The 26,823-nt window shown below is 53.3% G+C and overlaps 1 protein-coding gene across 1 annotated transcript in view; it reads right to left on the bottom strand.

The window, feature by feature from the left end:
* Cdh23 (cadherin related 23) overlaps nucleotides 1–26,823 on the bottom strand; it is a 386,250-nt gene that overhangs the window by 125,866 nt on the left and 233,561 nt on the right. The window contains exons 14-18 of the mRNA XM_076557194.1: nucleotides 12,167–12,231; nucleotides 9,954–10,191; nucleotides 7,741–7,846; nucleotides 6,965–7,092; nucleotides 1,432–1,504 (exon numbers count right to left, since the gene is read on the bottom strand). Of these exons, the coding sequence (XP_076413309.1) occupies nucleotides 1,432–1,504; nucleotides 6,965–7,092; nucleotides 7,741–7,846; nucleotides 9,954–10,191; nucleotides 12,167–12,231 (610 nt within the window). The remainder of the gene's footprint in view (nucleotides 1–1,431; nucleotides 1,505–6,964; nucleotides 7,093–7,740; nucleotides 7,847–9,953; nucleotides 10,192–12,166; nucleotides 12,232–26,823) is intronic.

Raw genomic sequence — 26,823 nt, 5'->3', positions numbered from 1 at the left:
CCTGTTTTATCTTATTCATAGCAGAATTTATACAGGACTTTATTTTCTCGTTAATGTCCAGTGAAGGCCTTTTCCTTTCATTTCCTTTCCATCAATGTGGGATCCTGGGTTTAGGGAGGGGTTGGCTATCCCTGTGGCCTTGGCCAGACCCCACCAGTGACTTGTCCTAAGGGCGTATTCACCCAGGCTTTGGGCTGCAGCACCCTCCTGCTCTGGGGAGCAGTCAGAGGTTGGGTAGAAGTCCTGTGGCCCCCAGATGAGTCCCTCAGTCACTTCCTCTGCAACAGGGGTCACCCATGGGGCTTCTGGGAAGGCTCCCTTGCAGGAAGTATACAGATGCCAGGTATTGGTGGCAGCTAGGAGGACTACAAGCAGCCTCCAAGAAAGAGCATGGATCAGGCAGGCCCCTTCCAGGAGTGCTCTTTGGTTCCAGAGACATGGAGTTAGGAAGAGTGTTAGGTATCGCATTCAAAGACCTTGTCTTTGCAGAATGCCAAGGGATGCTAGGGAGCACTAAGGGCCTTTAGCAGGGATAATCTTTCTTTCTTTTTTTTTTTTTGGTTTTGGTTTTTCGAGACAGGGTTTCTCTGTGTAGCTTTGCGCCTTTCCTGGAACTCACTCTGTAGTCCAGGCTGGCCTCGAACTCACAGAGATCTGCCTGGCTCTGCCTCCCGAGTGCTGGGATTAAAGGCATGCACTGCCACCGCCCGGCTATAGGGATAATCTTTAGGGGATGCTGGATATAGGGATGTGGGGTAGGCATAGCCTGGCGCCCAACTCACACATCTTCAGACACTGGAGAGGTACCTGGAGGCTCTGCTTAGATCCTGATACCAGGAAAGGTGCTTCCTGGCTCTAGGTATATTGATTTCAACTGTCTCTAAGGCCAGCTGTCCTGGATACTCACTGTCCCTGCCTCTACACTGGTGCTCAGAAATCTTTGCAGTCTGCACATCCCCCCGAGGAGAGCCCTGGAGATGAAGCGGTCAGCCTGCCCTGAGGACAGGAACCCACATGTGGAACTTGTGGAACTGGCTCAAGTTGGACCTTCCACTCTCAGGCTTATACAGGAATATACTTCAAGACCGCCCTTCAAAGCCACCCCACAAAAAAAAAAAAAAAAAAAAAAAAAAATCATGGCTCCCAGGACCTGCCTCCATGGTACCAAGTCTAGGAACTCACCACACTCCAGAGTCTTTAGTCAAGATGGCATAATTAATCATCTATTATTCTCTTCTCACGGCACTGGCTCCTGGTACCCAATGGAGGCTCTGTACACAGTGGCAATAACCAGATGCCCCCACGGTCACCCCTGACTTGTCATGGATGCCTGGGTAGTTGACAAGGCTGTAGGCCTCCCAAATGCATGGACCAGGGCTGCAGCCGCCCATGTGTATACTCTCTGCCCTCGGCCCCCGACCCCAGCTGTACCTGCCATGATGTTCTCCACCACGGAAACGAAGTAGGCAGGCTTGCTGAAGGTAGGAGGGTTGTCGTTCTCATCCTGGAAGGGAAGCACACAGATCCGGGTGTCTCCAAGGCACGTGGCCAACTATCCACAGTGGGAACCGAGGGGCAGTTTGGGCTGGCTGGCCCTGAGGGCCTCTGGCCTCTAGGTATCACCAGTGGTTAGGGTATTAGGAAGGGCAGGAGTCCCTTCGGCAGGTCATGTTGAAGGAGGTAGGACAGTCATTGGAGAAACGTGCAAGGGTTGGGAAGGAATAGAATGAGATCCAGAAACAGACACTAAGTAAGAGCAGTCGGCTCGCCTACGGCTCCCAGGCTCCCGCCTTCCAGCTGCACTCCAAGCTTGCTCCAGAAGCCTAGTCCCTTCCTTCTTCTGCTCCCAATCAGTGCCCACCTGACCTTCGCTCCCAGCTGAGTCAAGACAACAGAGAAAGGTTCTAGAAGCTCTACAAAAATGAAGGGAGAGAGCCGGGAGACGGTACAGCGGTTAAGAACACTGGCTGTTCTTCCAGAGGATCCAGGCTCAATTCCCAGGACTACAACTACCTGTAACTGTGGTTCCCTGGAAGCTGATGCCTTTTTCTGGCCTCTGTGGGCACTAGGCATACATCTGGTACATAGACATTCATGCAGGCAAAACATCCATTCACATTAAAAAAACAACTTATTTAAAAAAGTGAAAGAGAAAGGCACGATGTCTACACCAAAAGATTCTGAAGTGTGCAGGGGCAGGCAGGTGGTGTTTAGGCTCCTCCCAGAGTCTAGGCTCCAGCCCTGGACTGGCTGTAAATGGGGCTGGACAGACACCCCGATCACACATGAGCACCAGCTTCTCATCCTCTGAACCAACCTGGCCTGCAGCCTGGTACCTGCCCGTTCCTTCCTCCGGCTCAGCCTGTAGCAGCTAGGGTTGGGAGTGGGAAGCCTGGCTGAGAGGCTGAACCAGGTAGGGATGAGGCCTGCGCTGTGGGAACCAGAGCCAGGTGCAGCCCACAGCTCCTCCACCAGCTCGCCTAAGCTCTTCAATCAGAGGAGCGAGCCTTCCTGCCTTTTGAGACTCTCGCCATAGCTGAGGACTTCGGCAATCGCTCACTGAGAATTCCTCCCAGTTGCCCTCTTCACTGAAGACTCTCTGGCTCCCTCGGCTCCATGCTTCCCACCTCAGCTCAACAGAGCAGTGAGAAGCTCGGGAGCTGGCTGAGCGCCCCTCTCATCCCCCCATGTCACAAATGTTCAGTGGGTCCCACTACTAAGTCCTCAGAGCTCAGGGAACTGTGGGCTCTTCCTGGGGACAGAGTCTGCCTTTGCTGAATTCTTTTGCTATAGTTTCTTCCGCATGAGCAAGCAGGGCAGAGATGAGCCGAGGCTCCCCTGGCTCTCCTCTCCTTGGGACTATAGACAACCCCAACCTGCTGCATGGCGAGTTCCCAGAATCAATTGCTCCATTTCTTCCCAAATCTGTCCCCTATTCCATCCCGTGCACAGGTTCATTCTCTTCCCAAAAAACTGGGAGCCCTGGGGCTCTCCTGCCATCCAAGGTCCCCACAGGCCACTTGGGTCTCACCCAGGCTCCTGGCGTGGGCTCAAGTGCTTTGGGTACACACATACATTGAGACTTCTGCCTGGCTGCATGAAGCGATGCCGAGAATGTCAGCGTCGGAGCACGAGGCAGAAACTTATTAGCGGTGATATTTCCCCGGATTCCGGCGCTGCACTCGCTATTAGTTCTAATTCAGTGGTTCCCTCTATAAAAGCTTATTGTCCCCTAATGGGAAATCTACAAACCGAGTTTGACTTCTTTATTAAAAACCAACAAGCAGTGGGTGAAAAGGAATCACCTGGCTCCTCACCTGCTTCTCCATGCCCAAGCCTGAAGGTGTTCCATCACCTCTCCCCACGCCAGCCTGCGTGGGAAGACCTCTACCAATTATTCAATGAAAGCTGTTGCTTTTTTTTTTTTTTTTTTTTTCCAGGGAAGAGAAAATCCTTTTGGCCAAGGGAGGAGGCAGCTTAGCAGAGTGACAGCTACTTAAAAATCACCCACGTGCAAAATCAACCCGAAGGCGGTGACCTTTTCAAGTGTGGTCCTTAGAAACTGAGTGACTATGCTGTCCAAACGCCCTGCTTGGGAGCCGGCTCTCTCAGAGCCACGGTGGGTGGCACCTGTCTTTGTTGCCGGCTGCTCCTGCTGCCAGATGGCTGGGGTAGACTCAAGGGAAGTGCAGACCCCTGAGGGCTCCGCTGACAGCATCGGGGGCGGGGGATGTGAAAATGGGGGCTCTTCTGTTCTGCTGGGGCTCACTAGCTTGCCTAACGGAGAGTGGTAGAGCTTGCCCTCACTCCCAACATGGAGTGTCTTCTGCCTGGGATCAGGGCGCCCCCAGAAGGCTGTTACCCCGTCTTTCATTTGCATGGGAAAAGGCTAGCCCAGTCCTTGGTCTTCTACTTCCTGTTTGCTCTGGTCTCCTGGAGGGGCTGAGACAAGAAGAGCAGAGGCCGCCATGTCAGGTCCCTGTCTTTAATGAGCCACAGAGAGCAGAGTCTGGGTTTCAATGTCCCGAAGGCAGATCATAGCCGGATTATGACTAGTGTGGCCCCTTAACAGGAAGCAGCAATAGTCCATAGGCGACCCCAGCAGGGGTTGACAAGAGTCTTGGCCTTCATCAGGGCCACTAGTTGAGAACTACAAGTTAATTACTTTATTTTGGTTTATTGAGGGTATCAAGCTGTAGCCCAGGCTAGCCTGGAATTGACTATGTAGCCTAGGCTGATCTTGAACTCATGACTGTCCTCCTGCTTCAGCTTTCCAGGCTACAAGCATGAGGCATAAGAAGCACACTTTATTTGATAAGATACTCCTCGATCAGTTATCCTATTCACAGGGTGGAGGTAGGGTCTCTGAAGAGTACTGGGCTCAGTCCCATGTGGGTGAGGATGCCCTAGTCTTCCCAGCCTGTGACTATGGAGAGAAAAATGTCAGGTCAGATGTTCTTCATGCACGGGTTCAATTCCAGCTCTGTCACTGGTAAGCATAAGGAAGCCGAGGGACTTCTCTCCACTGACCTCAGCTTCCTCTGTCAAAGGCCTAGAAGAGACTGGGCCACAGGAAGCCCCTAACTCCATAGTGGAGCCCCAGTGTGGTTTAGTTCCCTACGGCACCTACCTAGGCCAGAGTGGACCACTTCAACCTGCCTTCCTGACCTCCCTGTCTTAGTGAGTGTCAAATGTCAACTTGACACAGCCTAGAGTCATCTGATGGAGTCTCAGTCAAGAGACTGGCCTGTGGCCCTGTCTGAGGGACTGTCTTGATCCATGATTGATATGGGGATGGCCTAGCCCACTGTGGGTGGCACCATTCCCTAGGCAGGTGGGCCTGGGCTATATAAGAAAGAGAGCTGAGCAGACCCTTAAGTGAGCCAGAGGACAAGCTAACAAGCTCTGCTCCTTCCTGGTTTCTGCTTAAGTTCTTGCCCTGACTTCCTCTTGGTGGTAGACTGTGACCTGGAAGTGTAAGCCAAATAAAGCCTTTCCTCCCCCGGGAGGGTTGCTTTTGTTCAGTTTTATCACAGCAACAGAATCAAACTGGAACACCCCTCCCCAACACACACACCCCTTTACCCCTTCTAGATCCTGTCCCAAAGCCTAGAGGGTCCTGTTCAGCATCCCCCTACTCTCCAGGGCTCTCATCTGTACAAAGGCAGGCTGGGTATGCTGTTGTTGGCACACGCAAATTGTCTGGCCTGTCATCTGTGGTGATGGGTAACACCACCAGGGGCTGCCTGTGTGGTCTCAAGCCCGTCCCGTAGTAACACGGACACGGGCACCATGACTGTCCTCATCTGCAGCTGAGAACACTGAGTGGTGAGAAGCCCAGAACGCACCGTTAGTGGGTAGTGGAGGCAGGTTCTAAGCCACATGCCCCCAGGAAGACCCCAGGGAGAGTTGCGCTCCTCCATCATTCCACTTGGGGGGTGTGGCCCCCGTATCCCTCGGCCCCACGTCACTTGGGGGTGCCCCCCCGCCCCCGTGTATCTGTCCCTCCTTTCCAACTCCCCAGGCTTCACGTGCCTCAAATGCAGAGAGAATGCATAGCAAGGGTGGGAGGGGAGCCTGGGTGGGTCAAAGGTCAACGTGTGGCTCCGATTAGGGCAGGGTTAGTGACCCAGATGGGGAAATCAAGGCCGGGCTGGGAGGCATGGTCAGTGTCAGGTCATGCGATGAGCACTAGACAGGGTCATCACTACTGGGGTACATTCTAGCTCTTTGGTGCTACCCTGGTGCGTTAAGGCAGGAGGTTGTGGGTTCAAGATAAGCCAGTGTTATAGAACTCGGGGGAGTCTCCTCTTCTTTTCCTTCCCCATTCTCTGAAGCAGAGCCCTGACTCTCTGAATGTCCCCGAGCTGTCCCTATCTCTACATAGCCTCCCTTCCCTGCCACCTCAGTGTCCTGCTCCCATGGCCCCCCCTGGGAGCCTTCTCAGGCACCACCTAGACATCTCCTCACCTCAACTCCACCCTGGTCAGCCAAGGAAATAGAGTCTCCTGTCCTGACTAAGACTTGTCTGCTACAAAGCCGGTCCCAGCCTCAGGCTGACTGAAGGCCAGGTGTGGGGGCTGCCCCAGAGGCTGCCTGGAGCTGGCTGTGACAGGAAGGCCAGCTGCAAGCCTGCTCTGGGGACTTCCCCGAGCTTGTATTCCACTCCCCCGAGTGTGTCCCAGCTGACAGGCTGATTGAATTCTCCAGAGCCCGGAATGCGGAATGCGCTAACTCCCACCGACATTCATTCACCCTCTGTTGCAAATGGGGAGGGGGCATGCCAGTGCATTCTCAGGTGTGTGTGTGGGGGGGGGTCCCAGGAGGGAAAGACCTGTGGGCTCTGCTGTCAGGCCACGCTCTGTGTCCCCCGGCGTGGCTGGGGGAGCGGCACATGGCAAATGAGCCAGTGTGGAGATGGATTCGGGCACTGATAATTTCAGACAGGAAAGCACTAAGGTGTGTTTGATATTCATGTCAGACAGGCGGCAGGTTGCGTTCAGGCCCCTTTCTATGTTCAGAGGACCAGAGAGAGAGGAAGGAAAAAGGGAAGAGAGGGACAAGGAGGGACAGGGAAGAACAGCAACCTTCCCATCATTCCTTTGGACTCTGTGGAATGCGGCGCCAGAGGAAGGGGTCCTCCACCATCTCCCTCTTTGTCCCCCCCACCCCAGCCTTGCTTTTCAGAGGGTATCACAAGGCTTCATGTGGAGCCAAAGCAGGGCTGTTCATCTCTCACTGAGCTCCAGGGCTCTGGGTCTCTCTGGCCATGCAGGCCGGTGGCTTGGCAGCTGAAGCAATGGGACAGGGTGCTGGGAGCAGGATTCAGGACAGTGTCAGCTGTAGGGACACAGCCCTTCCCCACTAGGCAGAGGGGAGGTCTCCAACACGCCAAGAAGCGTTCACCACCACCACCCCTCCCCCACCCCCTGGCAGTGGCAAGGCCAGTGCCCCGGACACTTACAAACACCTCAATGGTGACTGGAACGGTGCTGTAGAGAGGGGGGTTGCCAGCATCCTTGGCCATGACTGTTAGGTAGATCAGCCCATTGGGTATCTGTTCGTAATCCAGCGGGCGGCTCACACTGATCACTGGAACGGCAGGAACAAGGACCTTAGCAAGCAGAGTTCAGCTGCCCGATCGCGGCGTTCCCCTCGGGCACAGGCAGCATGGCAAGCCTCCCGGGCCTCCCCTGGTCTAGTGACTGCCAGCGCTCGGCTCTGTACTGAGCGCTCCGACTGGTCACTCTTGTGGTAACAAAGGCCACTTGGCCATCACGCCTCTGGACTCCACAGCACTCGGCTTCCGGGAAAGAGTTCCCCCACCGTCTCCCATTTCTTTCTTTAGGTGAAGACTGCTCCCTCGGGGAAGGAAAGGCTGTGTGGCCTGAGAAGGCCAGGAGGTAGCCTCACAGACCTGCCCCGAGGACAGTGAGGCTGGTCCAACCTGCCCCCTCCATGGACTCTAGTCCTCTCCTGCTTCCGGCTGTACCTGCATGCTTGGCGCATGGGCCTAAGATGCAGAGAAAGGCCTGGCTGGGGTGAGACAGCTCTTGGCCTTGGGGAGGGAGATATAACCTCTGGCCACACCCTACTCCAGCCACAGGGGCCCAGCAGCGCCCAGAAAAATGCAGGGTGTATGGGAGATGGAGGGTGCCCCTGCCTCTGGAGGGGGCCATGACTGCAAGGGGCCCACCACCCCTCTTCCCAGCTGGGCCTTCCGCCCGACTCTGCTCGCACCTCCATAGCCTTCATACACGCTGATGTCGAAGTAGCTGCCGAAGGCGGATGCATTGACGATGCTGTAGGTGATCTGGTTGTTGGGAGGGGAGTCTTCGTCTGTTGCCTGAGAAGAATGGGGCAGACAGGGCCTGGTGAGCTCACCAAAGACCTGGGGCCAGGAGACAGCGGTGGAGAGGGAGCCTGGCTCCCCTCGGTTTTTCTTTGCATGGTGTAGCTCAGGTCATCTCCTGGCCCAGGACCTCAGGGAACCTCAAAAGGAACCCACTCTCTGGCTCCCGGCAAAGCTCTGTTCCCTCTACTTGTGGGGCCAGCGCTGGGCTGGAAAGTGGGGCTGGGCTCTCCCAGAGGATGCCTGGCATGTCAAGTGTCCCATATTCTCTGTCCCAGCCCCAACACATCAGGCCATAGATGCACACTATACCCCAGAGATAAGCTTGCTATGACTGCTATTCAGTTTGTCTCCAAGGGTCCATGCATGGATGACTTGGTCCTCAGGGGGGTAGTATTAAGAGGTAGTGGGACTTCTAAGGGGTGGGGCCTTGTGGGAGACGGTTATGCCACCAGCACGGATTAATGCAATTTTGGAGGGACTCTGATCAAGATCATGTGACTATAGAAAAAGGCATGCCTGACCCTGGATCTGTCCTGCTTCCTATCAAGCTGTGTCAGCTTTCTTGCCTGGTCTACCCATGATGCTGTCTACAACACTGTGAGGTAGCCAAGGGGCCCTATCAGAGGTCGAACTGATGGACACACACACCACTTGGTTTGCATTATAAAGTATGCAGCCTCAGCTACTGTACTCCAGCAAGAGAAAACAGATCAGGACGGGGGCGGGCCCTTGGCTATTCTGCTGGCGCTCTCATGCCCACTGTAATTCCTTATAATTGCTGCTTGCAATTAGTCCATCAGCCTTATGTGTGCAGGGCCCTATGGCTCGAGTGCAGCGGGTTCTCAAGTAATAGTAGCATTTAATTCCTGTTAAATGCATGTTTCATGTAAGCAGGATGGGAAGCTGACATTCAGAAAGCGACCAAGGATCCTTCCTCCTTTGACTGGGAGGGGCCTCTTTCTCGAGTGCCTCCGACTCGAGAGAGCCTCCAGAGCTTTCCAGCATGCTGGCTGTACCTGGGGCCGAGCCAAAGGGAAGGGCAGGGTCTCTGGGGGAAACCATGCCAGGCTAGGTGGCTCTCGGTCCCACCTCCTGTGGACCCCATGTCCACTCTTCAGCCTTGCCTTCACCGTGGCTGGTTTCAGAAACAAGCTCCAAGGAGAGACCCTGGGTCCTGTCACTCCGGATGTGAGGTTGGGGAAGAGGGGGAGCGGGATGTGAAGTCTCTGGCTAGTGATCACTGCTGTGCACCAGGGACTTGCTGCAGGGAAACTTACGAAGAACAGAGACTCCATTTCAGGTGGGCCCTGCTCGCTCCCCACAGGCCATGTCTTCCCTGCCCATCTCTCCCTCGCTTCCCCTCTTGGGGTTTCTGTGGCTACTTTATATGTGTGTGCACATTCCCAAGTGTGTGTGTACACATGGGTACAGATGTGTGTGCACCTGTGTGAGTGTGTGTGGGGGCCAGAGGTTGACATCAGGTGTCTTCTTCACTGTTCTTTGCTTTATCCTTTGAGAGAGGCTCTCTTTGTCTCTGTCTCTCTCTGTTTCTCTCTCTCATTTTTTTGAGACAAGGTTTCTCTGTGTAAGAATCCTGGCTGTCCTAAGACTTGCTCTGTAGACCAGGCAGACTCAAACTCACAGAGATCTGCCTGCTTCTGCCTCCCGAGTGCTGGGATTAAAAGTGTGCACCGCCACCGCCCATCATTGAAACTGGACCTTGCCAATGAGCTAATATGGAACCTCCTGTCTCCCCTCTTCAGCACTGGGATGACAGATGTGAGTCACTTTTACAGGGGACTTGAGGACTGAACTCAGGTCCTCACGTCTGATGGCAGGCCCTTTCCTATGGACCCATCTTACCACGCTGATGGCGGTCTTGCATTGGGACTGCTACCCCACTCTCTGGCTTTGTAAAGGACATGGGGGGGGGTTGTGCTGATATCTGGGTTGAGGCAGACACTCTGAATATGTCCCTCTGGGTGCCTAGGGGCAGGAGGTGATGCTCAGAGGAGTTCCAGGCTTGTAGATGGGAATCTGATACCTCCCGCAAGAACTCAGAGAACGAGACAAGAAGTATAGGGCTCCCGGACCTTACCCTGAGCCGCACCAGCTGTGTGACAGATGGCTCATTCTCCCTCAGAGCACCCACATAGGCATCCTTCTGGAAGGTGGGCACGTTGTCATTGACATCCAGCACATTGATCCGGACCCGGCCTGTGGTCTCCTCGCCACCTCCGTCCCGGGCAATGACAGTCAAGGTGAAACGCTGGATGAGTTCGTAGTCCAGTCGAGCTATGAGCACGATGAGTCCCGTGTCCTTGTCCAGTGAGAACCTGTGTCAGGCAGGGAGAGGGGGAGGATGCCAGGATTAAAGCAAGCTGTGTGTAGGCTCCTGCAGGGGTCAAGGGCGAGGTGACAGGCCCCTCTCTGTGAGCAGGAGCTCTGCCCACTGGCCACGTTTAGATAATAGAGAACCAAGGATACGGATTCTGCCGTCTGATAGTTGGAGAAGGGTGTGTTGGGTCCTCTCTCTTGGAGCTGATACTGTCATTTGCTGGAGGGACCAAGCCTTTGGGAAAGAGGCTGGTAGAAGGGTTCTGGGTCTCATGAGGGCCAGTGAGACCAACCCTCCAACTATCCCTCTAAATGTACCCTTAGAAACCCATGTGAGCTGCCAGGACCATGTGTATGTCCTGCCTGTTCAGCAGCTGCCAGCATTCAAGCCTGGAAGGTCCCTTGGGAAGCCCTGGGCCCAGAGACGGGAGAAGAGGAGCGAGCCAAGATGACCAGGCCCCATAAACACTGGGCCCATGAGAGCTGCACAGCCCTGTGCGTCCAGTCACTGCTGCGCCTCTACCTAGTGTGAAGGCCTCTGTCACAGAGTGTCCAACAGTGACACCCAGCAATGCCAGTGACACCCCTAACAGGGTCCCAGTCTCTTCCTGATCATTCATAGACTGTCTGGCCTGTTAATGCAAGCTCACAGCCAGACTGCCTCACCTAGTTGGGCTTCCAAATGGATATGACTATTCAGAGTGTGTGTGTGTGTGTGTGTGTGTGTGTGTGTGTGTGTGTGTGTGTGTGTGATGGTGTGCGTGTGTAGGTGTACTTGTTTGCACATGTGTATGGAAGCCAGGGATCAACATTAGTTGTCAGATGCCATGACTTCTGTCTTGTTTTTTTTTTTTTTTTTTTGAGACAGGGTCTCTCACTGACCTGGAGTTCTCTGATTTGGCCAGGCTGTCTGGCCTTTAAACCCCACAGGGCATCCTCCTGTCTCTCCCTCCCCTGGGATTACAAACATGTCCCATCAAACCTGGCTTTTTTTTTTTTTTAACATGGGTTTGGGGGAGGGGGTGGGATCAAACTCGGATCCTCACACTTGCATGGTAAGCATGTTCCTGACTGAGACGTCACCCCAGCCCTAGGCTGCTCATTTTTATCAGTGGACTTGCCCTGTGAATTCAACCAGGCCTTTGACTGACAGACCTTCCCCTGGCCTCTGATAACTGATAAGGAGAGGCAGGCCAGGGCTAGCCAAGGATTACATCACCATTCTGTTCAGGGCAGCACAGAGACACGTGGTCCAACTTGGAGCTGCTGCAGACCATGTGTCCTGGTGGTAAAGGCCATGTACCGAGGCCTGGCCCTGTTGCCTACCAGCTGTGTGAATTTTCGGAAGTAACCCAGCCTCTTGGAGCTGGGATTTCCTGTCGGATGGAAGCGACGAGAATGCCGAGAACTGAACTCCCTATCAGTAATAAGGGATGACCCAGGACCCAGACCGATGCATGGTGAGTGTTTGACAGAGAGCCTGGTGCACACAGTCAGGCCTCAGATGTCCTCCGTGGCTGCTGGTGGCAGGTGTAGCAGTGTTAAAGCTTCTGGGCCTCATAGATGCCTGCTTCTCTACTCCCAAAGCCATGTCCAGGGAAACCCTGTACCTGAGAGTTTAGGGTCTTAGCCAACTGATTGCAGCTGGAGCCAGACTAATCATCTCGCTCTCGAGCAGTGGTTCTCAGCATGTGGGTCGAGACCCCTTTGAGGGTCAAATATCAGATATTTGCACTACATTTTTTTATGACAGTATCAAACTTACAGTTATGAATTAGCAATGAAATAATTTTATGGCTGGGGGTCACCACAGCATGAGGAGCTGTATCAAATGGTCGCAGCATTAGGAGGGTTGAGAACCACTGTTCTAGAGTTCTGATTCTTGGAGCTTCCCTGGGCACAGGGCAGTTTGCTGGACTCTTGTGAGTCGTCAGAGGCTGCTGTCAAGGGGCCGGGGGCGGGGCAGGAACTCACCTGTCAGGGTCATCACTGAAGAAGTAGTTGACTTCCCCGAAGGTGCCCACATCATTGTCGGTTGCCTGTGGCGGTAAGAGAGGAGACGTGACTGGTGGGCTGGGAAAGGGCCCAGGCAACAACCTGTATCACTTCTGTATGCCTCCTGTGGCCCAGCCAAATTGCCCAGAGCCCATGCTGTTTAGCAAGGTGGTCACTGGCCACAGACGGGAGAGCACTGTCCTTCTAGAAGGCTTTGTGGCTGGGGCTATTGGCTTCCGTTTCACCCTGGACACAGCTGTAATCTACAGTACAGGCTGAAGAAAGCCGTCCGGGTGTCCCTTCCCACTTGCCTCTCCTTCCTTCTGTCCTGCATATTCAACAGGCCCTCCACACAGGGCACTGTCCTTGACCTGAACTCTGGCTCCTTCCTAGGCTAATGCTTTGGAGCTGGCTAGCTGTGGCTTGGCCCCCAGGGGCCAGTTGGCTGGGCTGACCTTGGGGTTCACTTACATCGGCTTTATTCTCAGGCTTCTCTCTAAGATCGGGTGTGAATAGAGACTGCAGCTAAAAATACGCTTTAATGCCTCTCTGCTCAATATTTTCTGAGGTTCTTTTTTAAAAGCTCCCAGATTCTATGAAATCTATTAAATTCTACGTTCTTTATAATAAACCTGAATTTTCATGAGAAGCTAATGTGTGCTCGGTATATCCAGTTCCGGAAGGCAGATAGATGAATAATATATTTCTATCCCAAATGAATGAAATGAAAAATATGTTTATATCCAGAGAATTAAGACCTTAGTTAACCAGAAAATGTGGCTATTCATAAAGATGCCGTTTCTGAGGGCTCTGGGCTGCCTGCTTTCAGGGCACTGCCTCCTGCACCCAGTTTCCATTTAATATCTCCACAGCCATGATCCTAGTGTCTGTGTGCAGACAGATCCCCATCCTCCACCATGGTCCCGTCCAGGTTCAGAGCCGGGTTAAGCTTCTCAGCGTATGTGCTGGGTAAATACAGAAGTAGACCCTGGCTCCCTGAGGGCCTCCCCTGTCTGAGCCCCTCCTCATGACAACTGCCATTACCAGAGACTTAGTACCTCGCCCACACAGAGGTGCCATTCTTATAACAAACACAAATGACAGATGGGGAGACTGAGGTACCACGAAGATCCATAGTTTACCCAACGTTCACAGTCTGAAACAGAACAAAGCTCACTTCGTATCCCATGCCCCTGGCTGCTGAGTGGCCTCCTCTAACTCAAGAGGAGGATTGTTCCAGAAGGAAAGGAGCCTGAGTATTCCAGGGCAGAGGCAACCACAGCTCCCTAGGCAATATTGGCCTTTGTTTTCTCCTTCCAGGGATGGAGGAGGAGGGAGGATTGGGAGAACTTCATGCCCTTCATCCCTAAGTCCCAGGGGCAATGCAGCATCTAGGATATCACCAGATGTCAGCACTGTTTCTGTGTCTAAGGAAAAACTGATGCCACGTCATGGAGTCCTTTGGTGGAGGCCAGGGTGGGGTAGAGGCACAAGATGGCACCTGTGGAACCAAACAGCATCCTCCTCTGTTTGAGGAAAGAGTGAGTGATTCTGAGTGGGGCCTCCACCTGCTGGACTCTGGCTGGCACAGTGCCTGGCACACAGCAAGGGCCGGTGCTTCCCGGTGCCAAGGAATGAATGGGCAATATCTAACAAGAGAAGGAATGTGGGGAGGGAGACATGAAGAGAGAGGGAAGGAAGGAGGAAGGATAGTTAATCACACTTGTCTGCATGGTTGGATCTGGAGTCAAATAAAAAGCAAGCTGCCGGGCACACATGTGAGGGATTTTCTTTCAAGTCATTTATTTATTTATTTTTATGTGCATTGGTGTTTTGCCTGCATGTATGTCTGTGTGAGGGTGTCAGGCCCCCTGGAACTGGAGTTACGGACAGTTGTGAGCTGCCCTGTAGGTGCCTGGAATTGAGGGATTTTCTTGAGCGGGTTATTTGAGATGGGAAGACACAACACTATGTGTGTACCCCCATATGAAAGGAGGTGGAAGAGGATGCTTCAGCTTTGCCTGTTTGCCTTCACTGTTGCAGGCAAGTTCCTCTACTTTAACGCTGCTGCTATTGTTGCTGCTGCTGGTGGTGGTGGTGATGGTGGTTTCTTCACTGCTATCAGAACCCAGCCTCTGCAGGCTTCTAAGTAGACTGAAGACCAGAAGCAGCTCTTCGGGAATCCTCTAGACCTTCAGTGCTAGGTGGGACTGCGGAGGCACCCAGCCTTGTAGACCGAGCAGCCACTGGGTTCTCGGCTTCGCCATGTACTACAGCCATTGTTGGATTACCCTGACCTTGTCGTGTGAGCCAATCTAATAAATTGCCCTTCTGTAGATATCATTCTATTGGTTCTGTTCCCCCGACTAATACAGAGGATTTAAACGGCTCTCAAAGGGAGGGGATTCACCCAGAGAAGAGAAGGGCAAAAGCAACCCATCAGATACCCACTTCAGCCTTGAAAGAAAGTCCCGTGTAGGTCCGGGGACTTTCCCTTCACTCTTCTGGGGGCCTTACAGAATTTCACATGAGCTATTGGGACAGGAAGAACTGCTGAGCTCCCCTGGAGTTTGGGCCTAGAACAGCTGAGGCCCAGGGGAGTCCACTGGTGAGCCCCTGGGGATCAGGTGAGACCATCTTAATGTAGACGCTGGCCTCTTGCCCTAAGGCATACCCTCCCTTTCCCGGGTGGACGGACTCAGTATAGCTTCCAAAGAGTCTGGTTGGTCCCTGGGGTCCTCTCCCTGCCTGCTCAGGCCACCAAGGTTGATGAGGGGACATTTGTAAGCCCTTTGTCGGCCCAGCACCAAGGTGTGGGCTGGCTTTCTTTCTCAACTGCCTGAAGCCAGGGTGAGATCAAGAACTCGGTGCCCTATGAGGTGGGGAAGCGGAGGGGCTACCAGCCCGTCCACCTTACACAGCCACCTCCAGTTCAGGCTGGACCACAGACAACGCCAAGGACAGCATAGGCTGTGCTGCTCTGTGCCAGGCTTAGTGCCCTTCTCCGGCCTGTCTTACCTGCTCCTGCTCTCCTTGAAGCCTTAGTTAACGCTTTAACCTGCAGCCCTTTTAGCCTGGGCTTGCCTGATACAGGGTGAGGGCAAGCTGACAGATGTGCTTAAAGTCTAGCTGGGGTCAGTAGAGGTACTTGTGTGTCTATCTATAGGGACATCTGTGCCCATCTAAATGATGTAGAATAATAAATGAACCTGTGTGTGTCTGTGAGTGTCTATATATGTGTATATATTTATGTATATATATGTGTGTGTACATAGATATGTATATATGTATAGATGTGTTTGTGTGTGTATATGTATGCATACATATGGGGTATGTGTGTTATATGTATGAATGTGTACACATATGTATGTGTCTGTGTGTATATATACATATATATGTTTGTGTGGGGGAAGTATGTGTGTATATTTGTAGAACGTGTACATGCATGTTTATGTGTGAATATGTATGTATGTATGTGTGTGTGTATATGTATGTGTATGTGAGTGTGTTTGTGAATTATGAGCTCATGCCTATCTGTGTGTCTATCTGGATATATGTGTTTTTGTGTATGTATATATGTGTGTGTTTGTGGAGTATGTGCACTTACATGCATGTCTGTGTGTATATGTATCTGTCTGTATGTATATGTGTATTTGTGTGTATGTTTATATGTGTGTATATGTGTTCTTGGACTATGTGCATACGCATGTCTGTGCGTGTAGAGACCAGAAGTCAGTCTCAGGTATTCTTCCTCAGGAGCCATCCTCCTTGCTTGAGAAGGGTCTTTCACTGGGACCTGGGGCTCGCTGATCAGGTGAGGGTGGCTGGCTGGTGAGCCTCAGGGATCCTGTCACTGCCCCCCAGCCTTGGGATTACAAGCAGGTGCCACCACACTCAGCTCTTCATAGGGGTTTGGGGGGTCACACTCAGATCCCTATGTTTGTGCAGTCAGCTGAGCCACCCTCCCAGCCCCATAAGTCTCTATTGTGACCACATCCCTACCAGGTGGGTACTTAGAACCCATCCCATTACAGCTTCAGTATGAAAGGTCCCTACATGCTCATGCATTGAAGACTTGATCTCTAGCTGGGGATGTGATTTTGGAGGTTGGAGAAACTTTGGGAGGTGCAGCCCAGAGGGAGGAAGCAGCTCACTGGGGGTGGGTCCCAACCCTTTCCTGTCATTTCCTTGTGTGCATCCTGCAAGTACTAAGGACCACATCCATCACACGCTCCTACCACCAGGATGTTCTGTCCAAGGGCATGAGACCAAATGACCATGGGTTGGACTCTCTAAAGCCATAAGCCAAAGTAGATCTCCCCTCCTTTAACTTGTCCTATCAGGCATTTTGGTCTCTGCTATAGAAAAGCAACTTTTACCAACGTGAAACAAAAGTCCCATGATGCTTAGGTACCTGTCTTCGTGTCCCTGTTTCAACCCAACCAGTCCCTTGAGGGACACAAGACCCCTGAGTGCTACCCTCAGAGCTGAACATCCAGTACCCTAACTGCCCACCTGCCACCCGATGCAGTCAGGCAGCTGCTGGCCTGCCTCCATCCTGCCCAGCTCTGTCTGCTCCATCACCCAGCAAAGCTCTCTTCCTCCCCAGACTTGCTCACAGCAGCTCCCTGAAGATCATGGCCATAGCAAGTGACAGGCAGGCCATGGCTCCCATCAGGACATGGCCAAAAGGCCTGTGGATGGAGAATATAATCCCCTGTAGATACAAGCATCCCTTCTCTGCCACAGTCCAGAAATGAGTACATGGATGTCCTGCAGGAGACTCCTGGGGGTCTCTGGGTCAGGCAGGTGGCTTCAGGGATGGTGGGGAAAGGGCACAGTTGGCTACACAGGTGTCCCGGATTGTACCTGGCTACCCAGGCACCCCTGGTCTCTAGGTGAACACCTCAACTAGTCTCCAGTACCTGATTCTGGCACCTGGGTTGAGGCCACCCCATCTTGTCTTCCCTGGGTGCTGGGTGGATGCTCACATACGAATGTACATCTATTCGTGCATTTTACTAGTGGTCAAGGTTCTTGAAGGGCTTTCAGGGCAAGGTCTAAAATCTGATGGCCAAAATGACTGTTCTCCACAGGCATCAGAGAGACGGCTCCGCAGTTAAGAGCACAAGCAAGTGCTTCTTGAAGCTTGCTGCTGGGCAATCAGCATGGCTCCATTGGCAATTCGCTGCCCACTGCCCTGTGCATTGATGGAGCAGAAGTCTAATATGCCAGTCCTTTGACAAAGTGTATGGCTTCACTTCATAGTAAAAGACTTTGAATTCTATGCACAATACAGGCTCTTCTAGAGGACCAGAATTTAGTTCCCAGCACCCACATGAGGCAGCCCATAATGGCCTATCACCCTAGTTCCAGGGAGTCTGATGCCATTTTCTAACCTCTGTTGGCACCTGTATACATATACATAATACACACACACACACACACACACACACACACACACACACACACACACACACACACACACAAATATCAATAAATTAAATATCTTTTAAAAAATGACTGTCCTTCTCAGCTAAAACCCTTCAGTGGCTCCTAGTTATTAATCCAGACCAATATCCTGATGTCTAGACTAGCCACAGCCCACCTGGCCCTTGTTCCTGTAGCCACATCTTCTCTGATGCACCCTGAACTCTCCTCATGGTACCCCACTCCATCCCTTCATCTAAGACTCTAACCTACCCTGCAGAACCCACCCCAAATGCCCCTTCCCTTGGAGGGCTCTCTGAACATTTGATGGTCACGGCCAAGAGTCCTTGGTCATATTTCTCTTGGAATGCATGGCACATTCTGGGGTCCTGAAAACCACTCATGTGGCCCCCACATTCCTCCTGGTGAAGAATCACAGCTCTAACGTGCCGTTACCTGTGGCGTCACACATGGGTTCAGTCCTCGCCAATGGAGTGAAATCCCATTTCCAGCCAAAGGGCTAGCTAGTTGGACTTCTGCTCCATGAGCAGATGTTCCTGTGGCTAGTGAGGAGCCATGTGGATTGGTTAACCTGGGGTTCATGAAGCAACTCAGAGTCAGACCACTTCTAAAGGCCAACTGGTCACAGCCTGGAGATGGATGACTCTTTGGGGGGGGGGGACCACAGGCAGAGCATAGTGGGTATGACGGGCAGATGGAGGAGGGCTGGCCTACCTGGAGGCTTTCTGAGAGCACCTGCCCTCTTTACCTCACTACCCAGTAAATTCTTTCTAGCTTTTCCAATGTGCCAGATGCTGTACCAGGAACCAAAGTGTCAAGTACTCTTTGCAAGGTGACTTACACTCAGGACAGGGAGTTAGATGGTTGAGGAAGAACTAGCCAGACCGTGGAACACAGTGTCTGGAGCCACGAGGAGATATGGCAGAGAATGAGCTCTAGGTGGGGGAGAGGCTTGGAGAGGCTGAACTGAATCACAGAAGGCTCCGGGGTAAGGTGCCTGGTGTCTATAGAACAGCTACTGGCTGTACATAGGAAGGTACCAGGCCTGTGGACTCAGAACATCTTTGCCTTCCCACCGGGCTTTCTATAGACTCGGGGGAATTAGAGTGGGTCACAACTGTCTCCATGGTCAGTGCCAAGCATCTGTTTCTGCCTCCATGGTTGACACCTTGGGGTCAGCACCTGCCCTGGGTCTAGCACCTGCCCCTATGGTCAGCACCTGTCCCACATGCCTCCCCTCTGGGGATAGAGTCATGCCAGGCTGGGGTGCCAGGGTGCCCGGTTTCTGAGGCATCTCCTTAACCTTGCCCTGTACTGCTTTCCTGGCAGAACACATTCGGCATTAGAGCTTCATGACTGTGCCCATGGTGCTTATTTTCGTGATAGACAATGCCAGCACAAGTGTAATTTTCCGCTGTGGACGAAAAGGGAAAAAAATAAATACACATGGGGAGAAAATTCCAAAGGTTAAGACAAGGTGAGTGGGGGAGCCTGGAGAGAGGGGAGTGGTCCCCCCACATTGGTCAGAAATGCCAGTCTCTGTTCAGTACATCCGTGGGAGGGGCGGTACACAAATTTCACACATATTTTCCATGCTTTCATCCCATCTTCCAAATAGCTCTGTGGGACCCCCATTCTACAGAGAAAGGAGGGACCCAGGGCTCTGTGAGGTCAGTTAGCTTGCCCAAGGTCACACAGCCATGGTGCAGGGATACGAACCAGACAGCTGTAGCCTGAGCTTCTAACCATGTGCCTTCCTGCACTTCCTGCAAATAGGGGGAGGGGGGTCTGGGTGCTCCCGGTCTAAAGGAGCCAGGTGGCCCCTCCAGGCAGGGTTCTCCTCCCGCCTCAGCGGCTCTGCCCCTGCTTGGGTGTCCCTCCAGCTGTGACAGAAGTGGGCAGCTCAGTGAGCATGGGCTTGGCTCTTCCAAGGTGCATCCCCTCAGCTAGGGCCCTGGAACCCCTCAAGAGGTACCTTCCACGGACCCCCAAAGAAGGTCCCCAACTCTGCCCAAGCTTGGGCTTTGTCTGTGTGGGTGTCTTAGGCCCGACCTGAAGGAAGGGGCCGTGTTGTATGGTCCTTATCCTGACATCTCTACTGAGGGTTCGGGCATCCTAGTGAAAACAGGTACCTCTGACCTACCCAGTCCTCCACGTCCAGGTCTCTCTCGGTCTGTGGGTCCAGCACTCACGTCAAACCCAGCATCCTGGAGGGATTCCTAGGGGCTTCCTGTGCCAGCTGGGAGCAGGGCCTCCCATGCGTCCCCTGAAATTGTCTTCTTACCCGCCTAGTCTTCGTGATGAATCTTTCTCACATCCTCCCTAGCCCAGGATACCTGCCCTGCCAACACTCTCTCCTCACACACCCCTACACAGCGGTCCGTGTACCTCCCTGTGGGCCCTTAACTTGACCTTGTTAATGTTCATCTGCTATTGCTGAGCCTTAAACCCCACCGACTCCCACCTGATCACATCGCCCTAGATGGGCTTTCTCTGGGTGTCCTTCCAAACACAGCTCCACCCTTCCTGGATGCCATACTCGGCTATCTGACTCTTTTCCTGTTGGGACAGACCTCTCATCTGTACCCAAGCCACCCCCTCAAACTGTTTTGGGAGACTAAAAGCTGTACCTCACTCTACCGTTTCCCTTCCTGCATCTCCCTAAGTCTTTATACACACACCATTCCCCCCCCCATCTCTCTCTCCCCCCCATCCCCTGGGTCCCAAACAGACCCACTTTCCAGTATCCTGTCTTCCCTTGTATATACTTCCAGAAATTTCTTCTTCTGTCTGGTTCAGGCAGGCAGAGAGATCCCAAGTTACGAACACAGAGACGTACAGATCATACATACACACTCCTCTTCAGTCCCAAGGGCTCCCTACCAGCCTCTCTGGTCCCCTCCCCACCTCTCCCAGCCACCTGGACATCTCTCCCAGCAGGCCTATGGGCACATGCGCGGTCGCTCCTCACCCAACACCTGCACTCCGGTCACGCATGCATATCCAGACGCCCCCGTGCGCGCGCATGCCGGGGCTTCAGCTCTGAAGCAAGGCAGGCCCAGCTTCCAGGCTGCCTTGCAGGCAGCCCCGGGTCCCAGCAACTTAGCAGGCGTCGAGTGCAGGTTCTGCTCTCGTGCACAGATCTGCAGAGAAGGGCACCAGGCACAATTTGTTCAGGAAACAATAGCAACGAGTGACATGTCATAAGGATTGATGGAGCAGAAATTTACATGGCAGAATGCATTTTTAAACAGCTCCATTGAGCCCCGGTGCCGCACGGTAATACTTTTCACATTCATCATCGCCCGCCCAGGCCCTTGGAAGCAGCTCCTCAAACCAAGTGAGAGTGGTGTGTGTGTGGGGGGAACCTCTGCTGAGAAATTGGGGGTGGGGGCTTAGAGAGGCTGGTCTAGGTGGGAGGGAGCTCCACTGGTGGGGCCTGAGAGCATAGAGCTTTCTATGTGCCCACTAGGGCTGTAGATAACCATTCTGGGTGGAAAGTTACAGCCAGGGGACATCCAGGCTCTTCATGCTTCCGTGGCAATGCATAACACACTGGGGAATTTCTTCCTCAACTCAACTGAAGTGGGATTGAAGATGGGGCCAGAGGGGCTCGGTGGTGGGCAGGGGTCAAGTACGGCAGGATGTTGCCGCTCCGAGTGCCTCCTGGGGGCGGCCATATTCGCGGGAGGAGAGCTATTGATGGTGGCCCTGGGGAAAGTGTTAGGACCCTGATGGTGGGTGGTCCAGACAGCAGTGGGACCAGGGGGATGACTACAGGTTACAGGGAACATGACAGGCAGGCTGTGGTTGGAGAGAAAAGAGACATCCTCAAGGAAGTCTCTGGTGCCTGAGTCTGTAGGAGGCCTGGGGTAAGAATGAACGGGAAGGCCAGAGCTGGACGTTCAGAATCCTCTGCTGGAGAGCATGACCCAAATGGGAAGACGGGAAATGGAGTGCCTGAAGGATGGGAGCTGCAGAGGAAGGACAAAGGGCCTTTTCTACCGTGTGGCCCAGTGGGGACCTGGGATGAACAGCTATTGACATCATCTATGCCTACAGCAGACATTGCGGCCATGTCACGGACCGGCCACGAGGCCATGGCTCCTCTCTCATCTAGTTTCCCTAGATCTGCTATCAATGGTGCAGGTGGCATCGGGAGTTTTAGTATAGTTGCTGTCCTGGCTGGCCTCTCTGATGTTTGAGAGTGAGGAAAGTGTTTACCTTTAGAGAGCTCAGGGCAAGCCTGGCACAAAGGCCATCAACAAGGACTTGTACCTAAGCACAGTCATGAAGATGCCACTTCAGGGTGCTACAGTCTGTATTCTGTCCTAAGTGCCCAGCTGTGGGTTTGAGTATGACCTGGGCCGGGTCTGCATGCTGCCCTGGGCACCAGAGGCATCTGCCCACTCCTGGGCTGCCTCCTACCAGCAGTTCACCCGCCACCCAGCCCCTGTGTCCTCTTCCTGTCACCCAGGCCCCTCCCAGGTGGGGCTTGGTCCTGGATTATCGACCTGGTACTAGCAACATTCTCTCTTAGGAAGGCTCGTCCCCTGCCTCCTCACCCACCTGTACACTGTTTCCCTTTGTTGAGCTCATTTTGACTGCCTAGGGGAGCAGTTTCCTGGGGCACAGGGAAGCTGAGAGAGGCTAGTGTGGCATGGGCTGGGGTGGGCTGAACTCAAGGGAGCTGATGGTGTGCAGTGGGAAGGTCACGGTCTAACTTGCTAGTGTGTGTTCTGGGCCGTCCTGGCTTCCCAGAGCCTCCTAGCATCCGAGGAGCACCTGGCCCCCGGAGGTCTTGACAAACTTAATTGAGAAGAAAAGTGATTTTAGGTGGCGTCTTGGGAGGTCTTACTTAACAGAGACAAGCCTGGAGCCTCAGATGCCAAGTGGATGGGTTTCTCGGGTGGGGGGATTGACAGTGGAGGGGTAAGCCAGCAGGATGGGGAGAGGGGAGATGGGGGAGCATGGAGACATCACAGGAAGACAGGAAGAGGGAAGTGAGAAGGAGGAGCCCCCACTATAGCATCCACTCTGAGCCTCAGTTTTCTCATCTGTGAACTGGGGACAATCGCAGTTGCCATCATCGGGCTGTGGTGGACTGAGGAGGGCAATTCATGGAGGGTGTTTTCTGCTGTGTCTGGCACACAGGGACCACTTGAAGTAGAGCTGGCATTGCCAGGTTTTTGTTTGCTTGTTTGTTTTGCTTTAAGGCATAGTCTCATGCATTCCAGGCTGGCCTCAAGCTTGCTATGTAGTCAAGAGTGACCTTGAACGCCTGATTCTCCCGCCTCTACTTCTTGAGTGTTGGGATTACAGGTGTGCACGGCCACATCTGGTGTACGCAGTGCTGGGGACCGAACCCAGGGCTTTGCGCACGCTAAGCAACCAAGCATCATCTCTAGCCCTCTCCGGCCCAGTTCCAAGCGCACTTTCGGCCATGTGCAATGGTCTGTGCATGTGTTCCCGCTACGCATCTTCAGCCCAGCCTCCCGGATTCCCGGGCTGCACAACAGAAGCCAGGTCAAAGGTGACGGAGACACGGTGCCCGCCCTGCTGGATTATCAAGATGTTAGCCCCGCAGGCAGGAAGGGTGGCTGTCAGGATGCTCTTGAGGCGTTGGGCTGACTGGTCTATGGCAGATGTGGTGCTGTTCTTGAGTCCCGGTACTACTTGCTTTATTTCCCTTTATTTTAAAATTCAGAAATAAGAATTGACGGAGAGCAAATTGCTCTGCCTAGCAGCTCTGAACTTAAAGGAGTTGTCGTGGGGGAAACGATTATGCTGCGTCAAAGGCTGTCAGGGGGGACAGGAGCAGCGTATGCCAACTGCCTGGCGATCCCCAGGGACTTTTGCTCGTGGTGGGGTGTGGAGGACTCAAAGGCAGAGGGATAACCAAGTATGTGGGTCTGGCGCCATGCGGGACACTTGTCTTTAACAACTTGACATCAACCCCTATGAGAACCAGTAAGGTAAAGGGTCCCAGATGGAAACCCCTGCTGTTGGTGGCTCCCGGAAGAGTACTCCACCCTGGTCAGTCCTTACCGGTCCCAGCGCTGTTCTGAGAAATGCAGATGTGTTGACACTCAGGCTCTGCTCACAAGGTTCTCACTTTACCGATGAGGCAAATGAGGCTCAGAGAGGTTAAGCAAGGCACTGAGGTCACACAGGGATGCTGAGGTTCTGTTATGGCGCTGACACAAAAGGCACGGGGCTTGGATAAGGGATTTCATCTTTTGTGATGTGTGTGTGTGTGTGTGTGTGTGTGTGTGTGTGTGTGTGTGTGTGTGTGCAAGAAAGAAAAACAGGCTGGTGGGTACATTTTACAAGGGGCAGCAGGCAGGGTCGTAACAAAGACACCGCCCGAAGCCTCATCTGATTTCTGCGTTGTGTGCAAGTATGTGCATGTATGTGCACGTGTGTGCACATGTGTGGAGGATGGAGGGCGACCTCGAGTGCTGTCACTCAGGAGCGTTTCCCACCCTTGAGACAAGGTTTCTCATTGGGACGTGCCAGATCGGCTAGGCTGGCTGGCTGGCTGGCTAAAGAGCCACAGAGAATCCTTTCCCTCTCCTGCAGCACTAGGGTTACAGGTGTGTGCTACCCACCTGGCTTTTTGGGGTGGGTGCTGGGGATCCCAACTCGGGGCTTGCATATGCAAAGCAAGTGCATAGCATCCCCCCCCCCCCCCCCCGCAACCTGTCTACTTTTAAAAGCAATCTCAGTGATTATAGTCTTAGGCAATAGAGAGTTGACTGCTGGTGTGTTAGGCACACTCAAGTGAGTCTGTTTTCCATTTTCTCCCCATCATCACGTCTGTTTTTCAGGTGAGTGGCTGAGGCCCAAGGAGACACGTTAAAGTCAGTAGACCGCGGTGGCAAAGCCAGAATTTGAACTGTCTACTGGAGGTCCTGTCCCGCTCAGAGAAGTCACTCCCTGTCCCTCACTCCTCGGTTTCCCTCACTGCATCAGGAAAAGGGGCTCTTTCTAGCTCTGTCTGGGATGTTCTATGGTTATGGTCTAGTTGGACTAGCAGGTCAACCTTGCAAGTCACGGTTCAACATGAACCTGCCTGGTCACCTGAGCACCAGCCACACAGGACATCAAGGAAGCTGGGAAGTGCCAGAGGCAGTCTGGACTCTTACCACACACCTGATACCACTGCGGGTATCGTCCCACACAGGCGAGAGAGCGGACTCACCATGGCTGGAGGTTAGGAGTCCAAGGATGGTACAGACAAAGAGGGGTGAGGTAAGGTCCTTAGGGAATGAGGGGTCTCTGAGGGGTGGGGGAGGCGTGCCAGGTGGGTTGAGGTGAGCCCAGCTAAAGGGACTGTGGTCCTGGACTAGATGGTGCAAGATGGCGTTGGGGCAAGATGGATGGTGAGGGTGGGGGTGGGGCGTGGGGAGAAGATATGAAAAGCCCACTCTGGAAGATCTATTAGATCACACGGCCAGCCCCTGTGTCCTCAGGACAACATCTGGCCAGCCCCTGTGTCCTCAGGGCAACATCTGGCCAGCCCCTATGTCCTCAGTACAACATCTGGCCAGCCCCTACGTCCTCAGGGCAACATCTGGCCAGCCCCTATGTCCTCAGTACAACATCTGGCCAGCCCCTATGTCCTCAGTACAACATCTGGCCAGCCCCTGTGTCCTCAGTACAACATCTGGCCAGCCCCTGTGTCCTCAGTACAATATCTGGCCAGCCCCTGTGTTCTCAGTACAACATCTGGCCAGCCCCTATGTCCTCAGTACAACATCAATTGTCCCTTTTGCTGTCTCTAAGTCACATTTGAGGATGATGGAATATGTCAAATGGTCACCCCTCAGGACACGCCCATGTCCTCACCTCACGTACTTTGACAGGAGCTAAGGAAGAAGGGTAACTAGTTCCTGAGACCTGTCTCCTGAAGGCCACAAGTAAGGCTGCAATCATTCGGTGGCAGACTTGGACTCCAGAGCCACCCAAGTGGAGCCAGTGGCCAGACAGGCCTCCCAGGGACCCAACATCAGATACAGACTCCCTGAGACAAGGCCCAATCTCCTATATGACTCAGGACTTCTCAGTGAGCCCCCGTAACCCCAGGCAAGGGCCAACGGTCCTGCTAAGGGCCAATTCCAGGACCCCCTCTTCTCCATCACATCACTACCATAGTTTCTGGGAACAAGCACTTGTGCTGAATGGCAGGGTCAAGTGTACAGAGACCAAGAAATGCACTCTGGGCCCTTACCAGAGGAGGCCACTGAGGCACCACATCCCATCCCATGTGTCCATGAGGCATCTCCTAAGTGCCCAATGGCATCAGAAACCACAGAGTCACTAACAGAGCTCTGAGCTCACCTCTGGACCCCAGCTACTACTTTATCCTAGGACCTGTCTGCTTCTTTGCCTATGGGGAAGCTGCTAGAAAGACAGGGAAGTCATCTCTTCAGAGCCACCCTCACTTTCTATGGATCAACACTCCAGTCTCCTGGCCTCTGAGCTGGGATAGAGCTTGACTTCCATGGCCTAATTTTCCAGCAGGATCGTGCTCTTGGCCCCGGGGCACTTGTGAGTGCCACTTCCCTGGGTCCTCTGACAAGCAAGTCGCCTGCCCTCCACATTTGTTTCCAGGGTGGCTTCTGGGGGAGGTTGACCTAGGGCAGAGCCCTCAGCCTGGATGGGGATGTGGTAGTGTACTTGCTGCTTTCATAGATCCCACAGCTACAAGTGGATTCGTGTTCTACAGTCAGCAACCAGGGAGACCAAGAGCTGAGCCCTGATCTGTCTGGCTTTCACATGCACATGGAGAGGAAGAAGAAATAGGAGGAGGAGGAAGATGAGGAGGAAGAGGAGAAGGAAGAGGAAGAGGAGGAAGAGGATGAGGAGGAGGAAGAGGAGGAGGAAGAGGAGGAAGAGGAAGAGGAGGAGGAAGAGGAAGAGGAGGAGGAAGAGGAGGAGGAGGAAGAGGAAGAGGAGGAGGAAGAGGAGGAGGAAGAGGAGGAGAATCGAAAAAAACCCCTTCCAGCCCTTCCACAGACTCTCTTCTCTTACACCCTTAGGTTTGAAGAAGATACGACTGAGTGACTTTTCTTTTTTCTTTCTTTTTTTTTTTTTTTCAATCACATCTGATCACCAAGCAAAACAAACTGGACGCAGAAAGCCATTTTCCTGAGGACACGGAGGGGGACCGGCTGGGGAGG

Source organism: Peromyscus maniculatus, chromosome 21 (assembly GCF_049852395.1).
Source record: "Peromyscus maniculatus bairdii isolate BWxNUB_F1_BW_parent chromosome 21, HU_Pman_BW_mat_3.1, whole genome shotgun sequence".
Classification (NCBI taxonomy): domain Eukaryota; kingdom Metazoa; phylum Chordata; class Mammalia; order Rodentia; family Cricetidae; genus Peromyscus; species Peromyscus maniculatus.
Note: the sequence above shows the minus strand (reverse complement) of the source record. Positions and strands in the feature narration are given on the sequence as shown.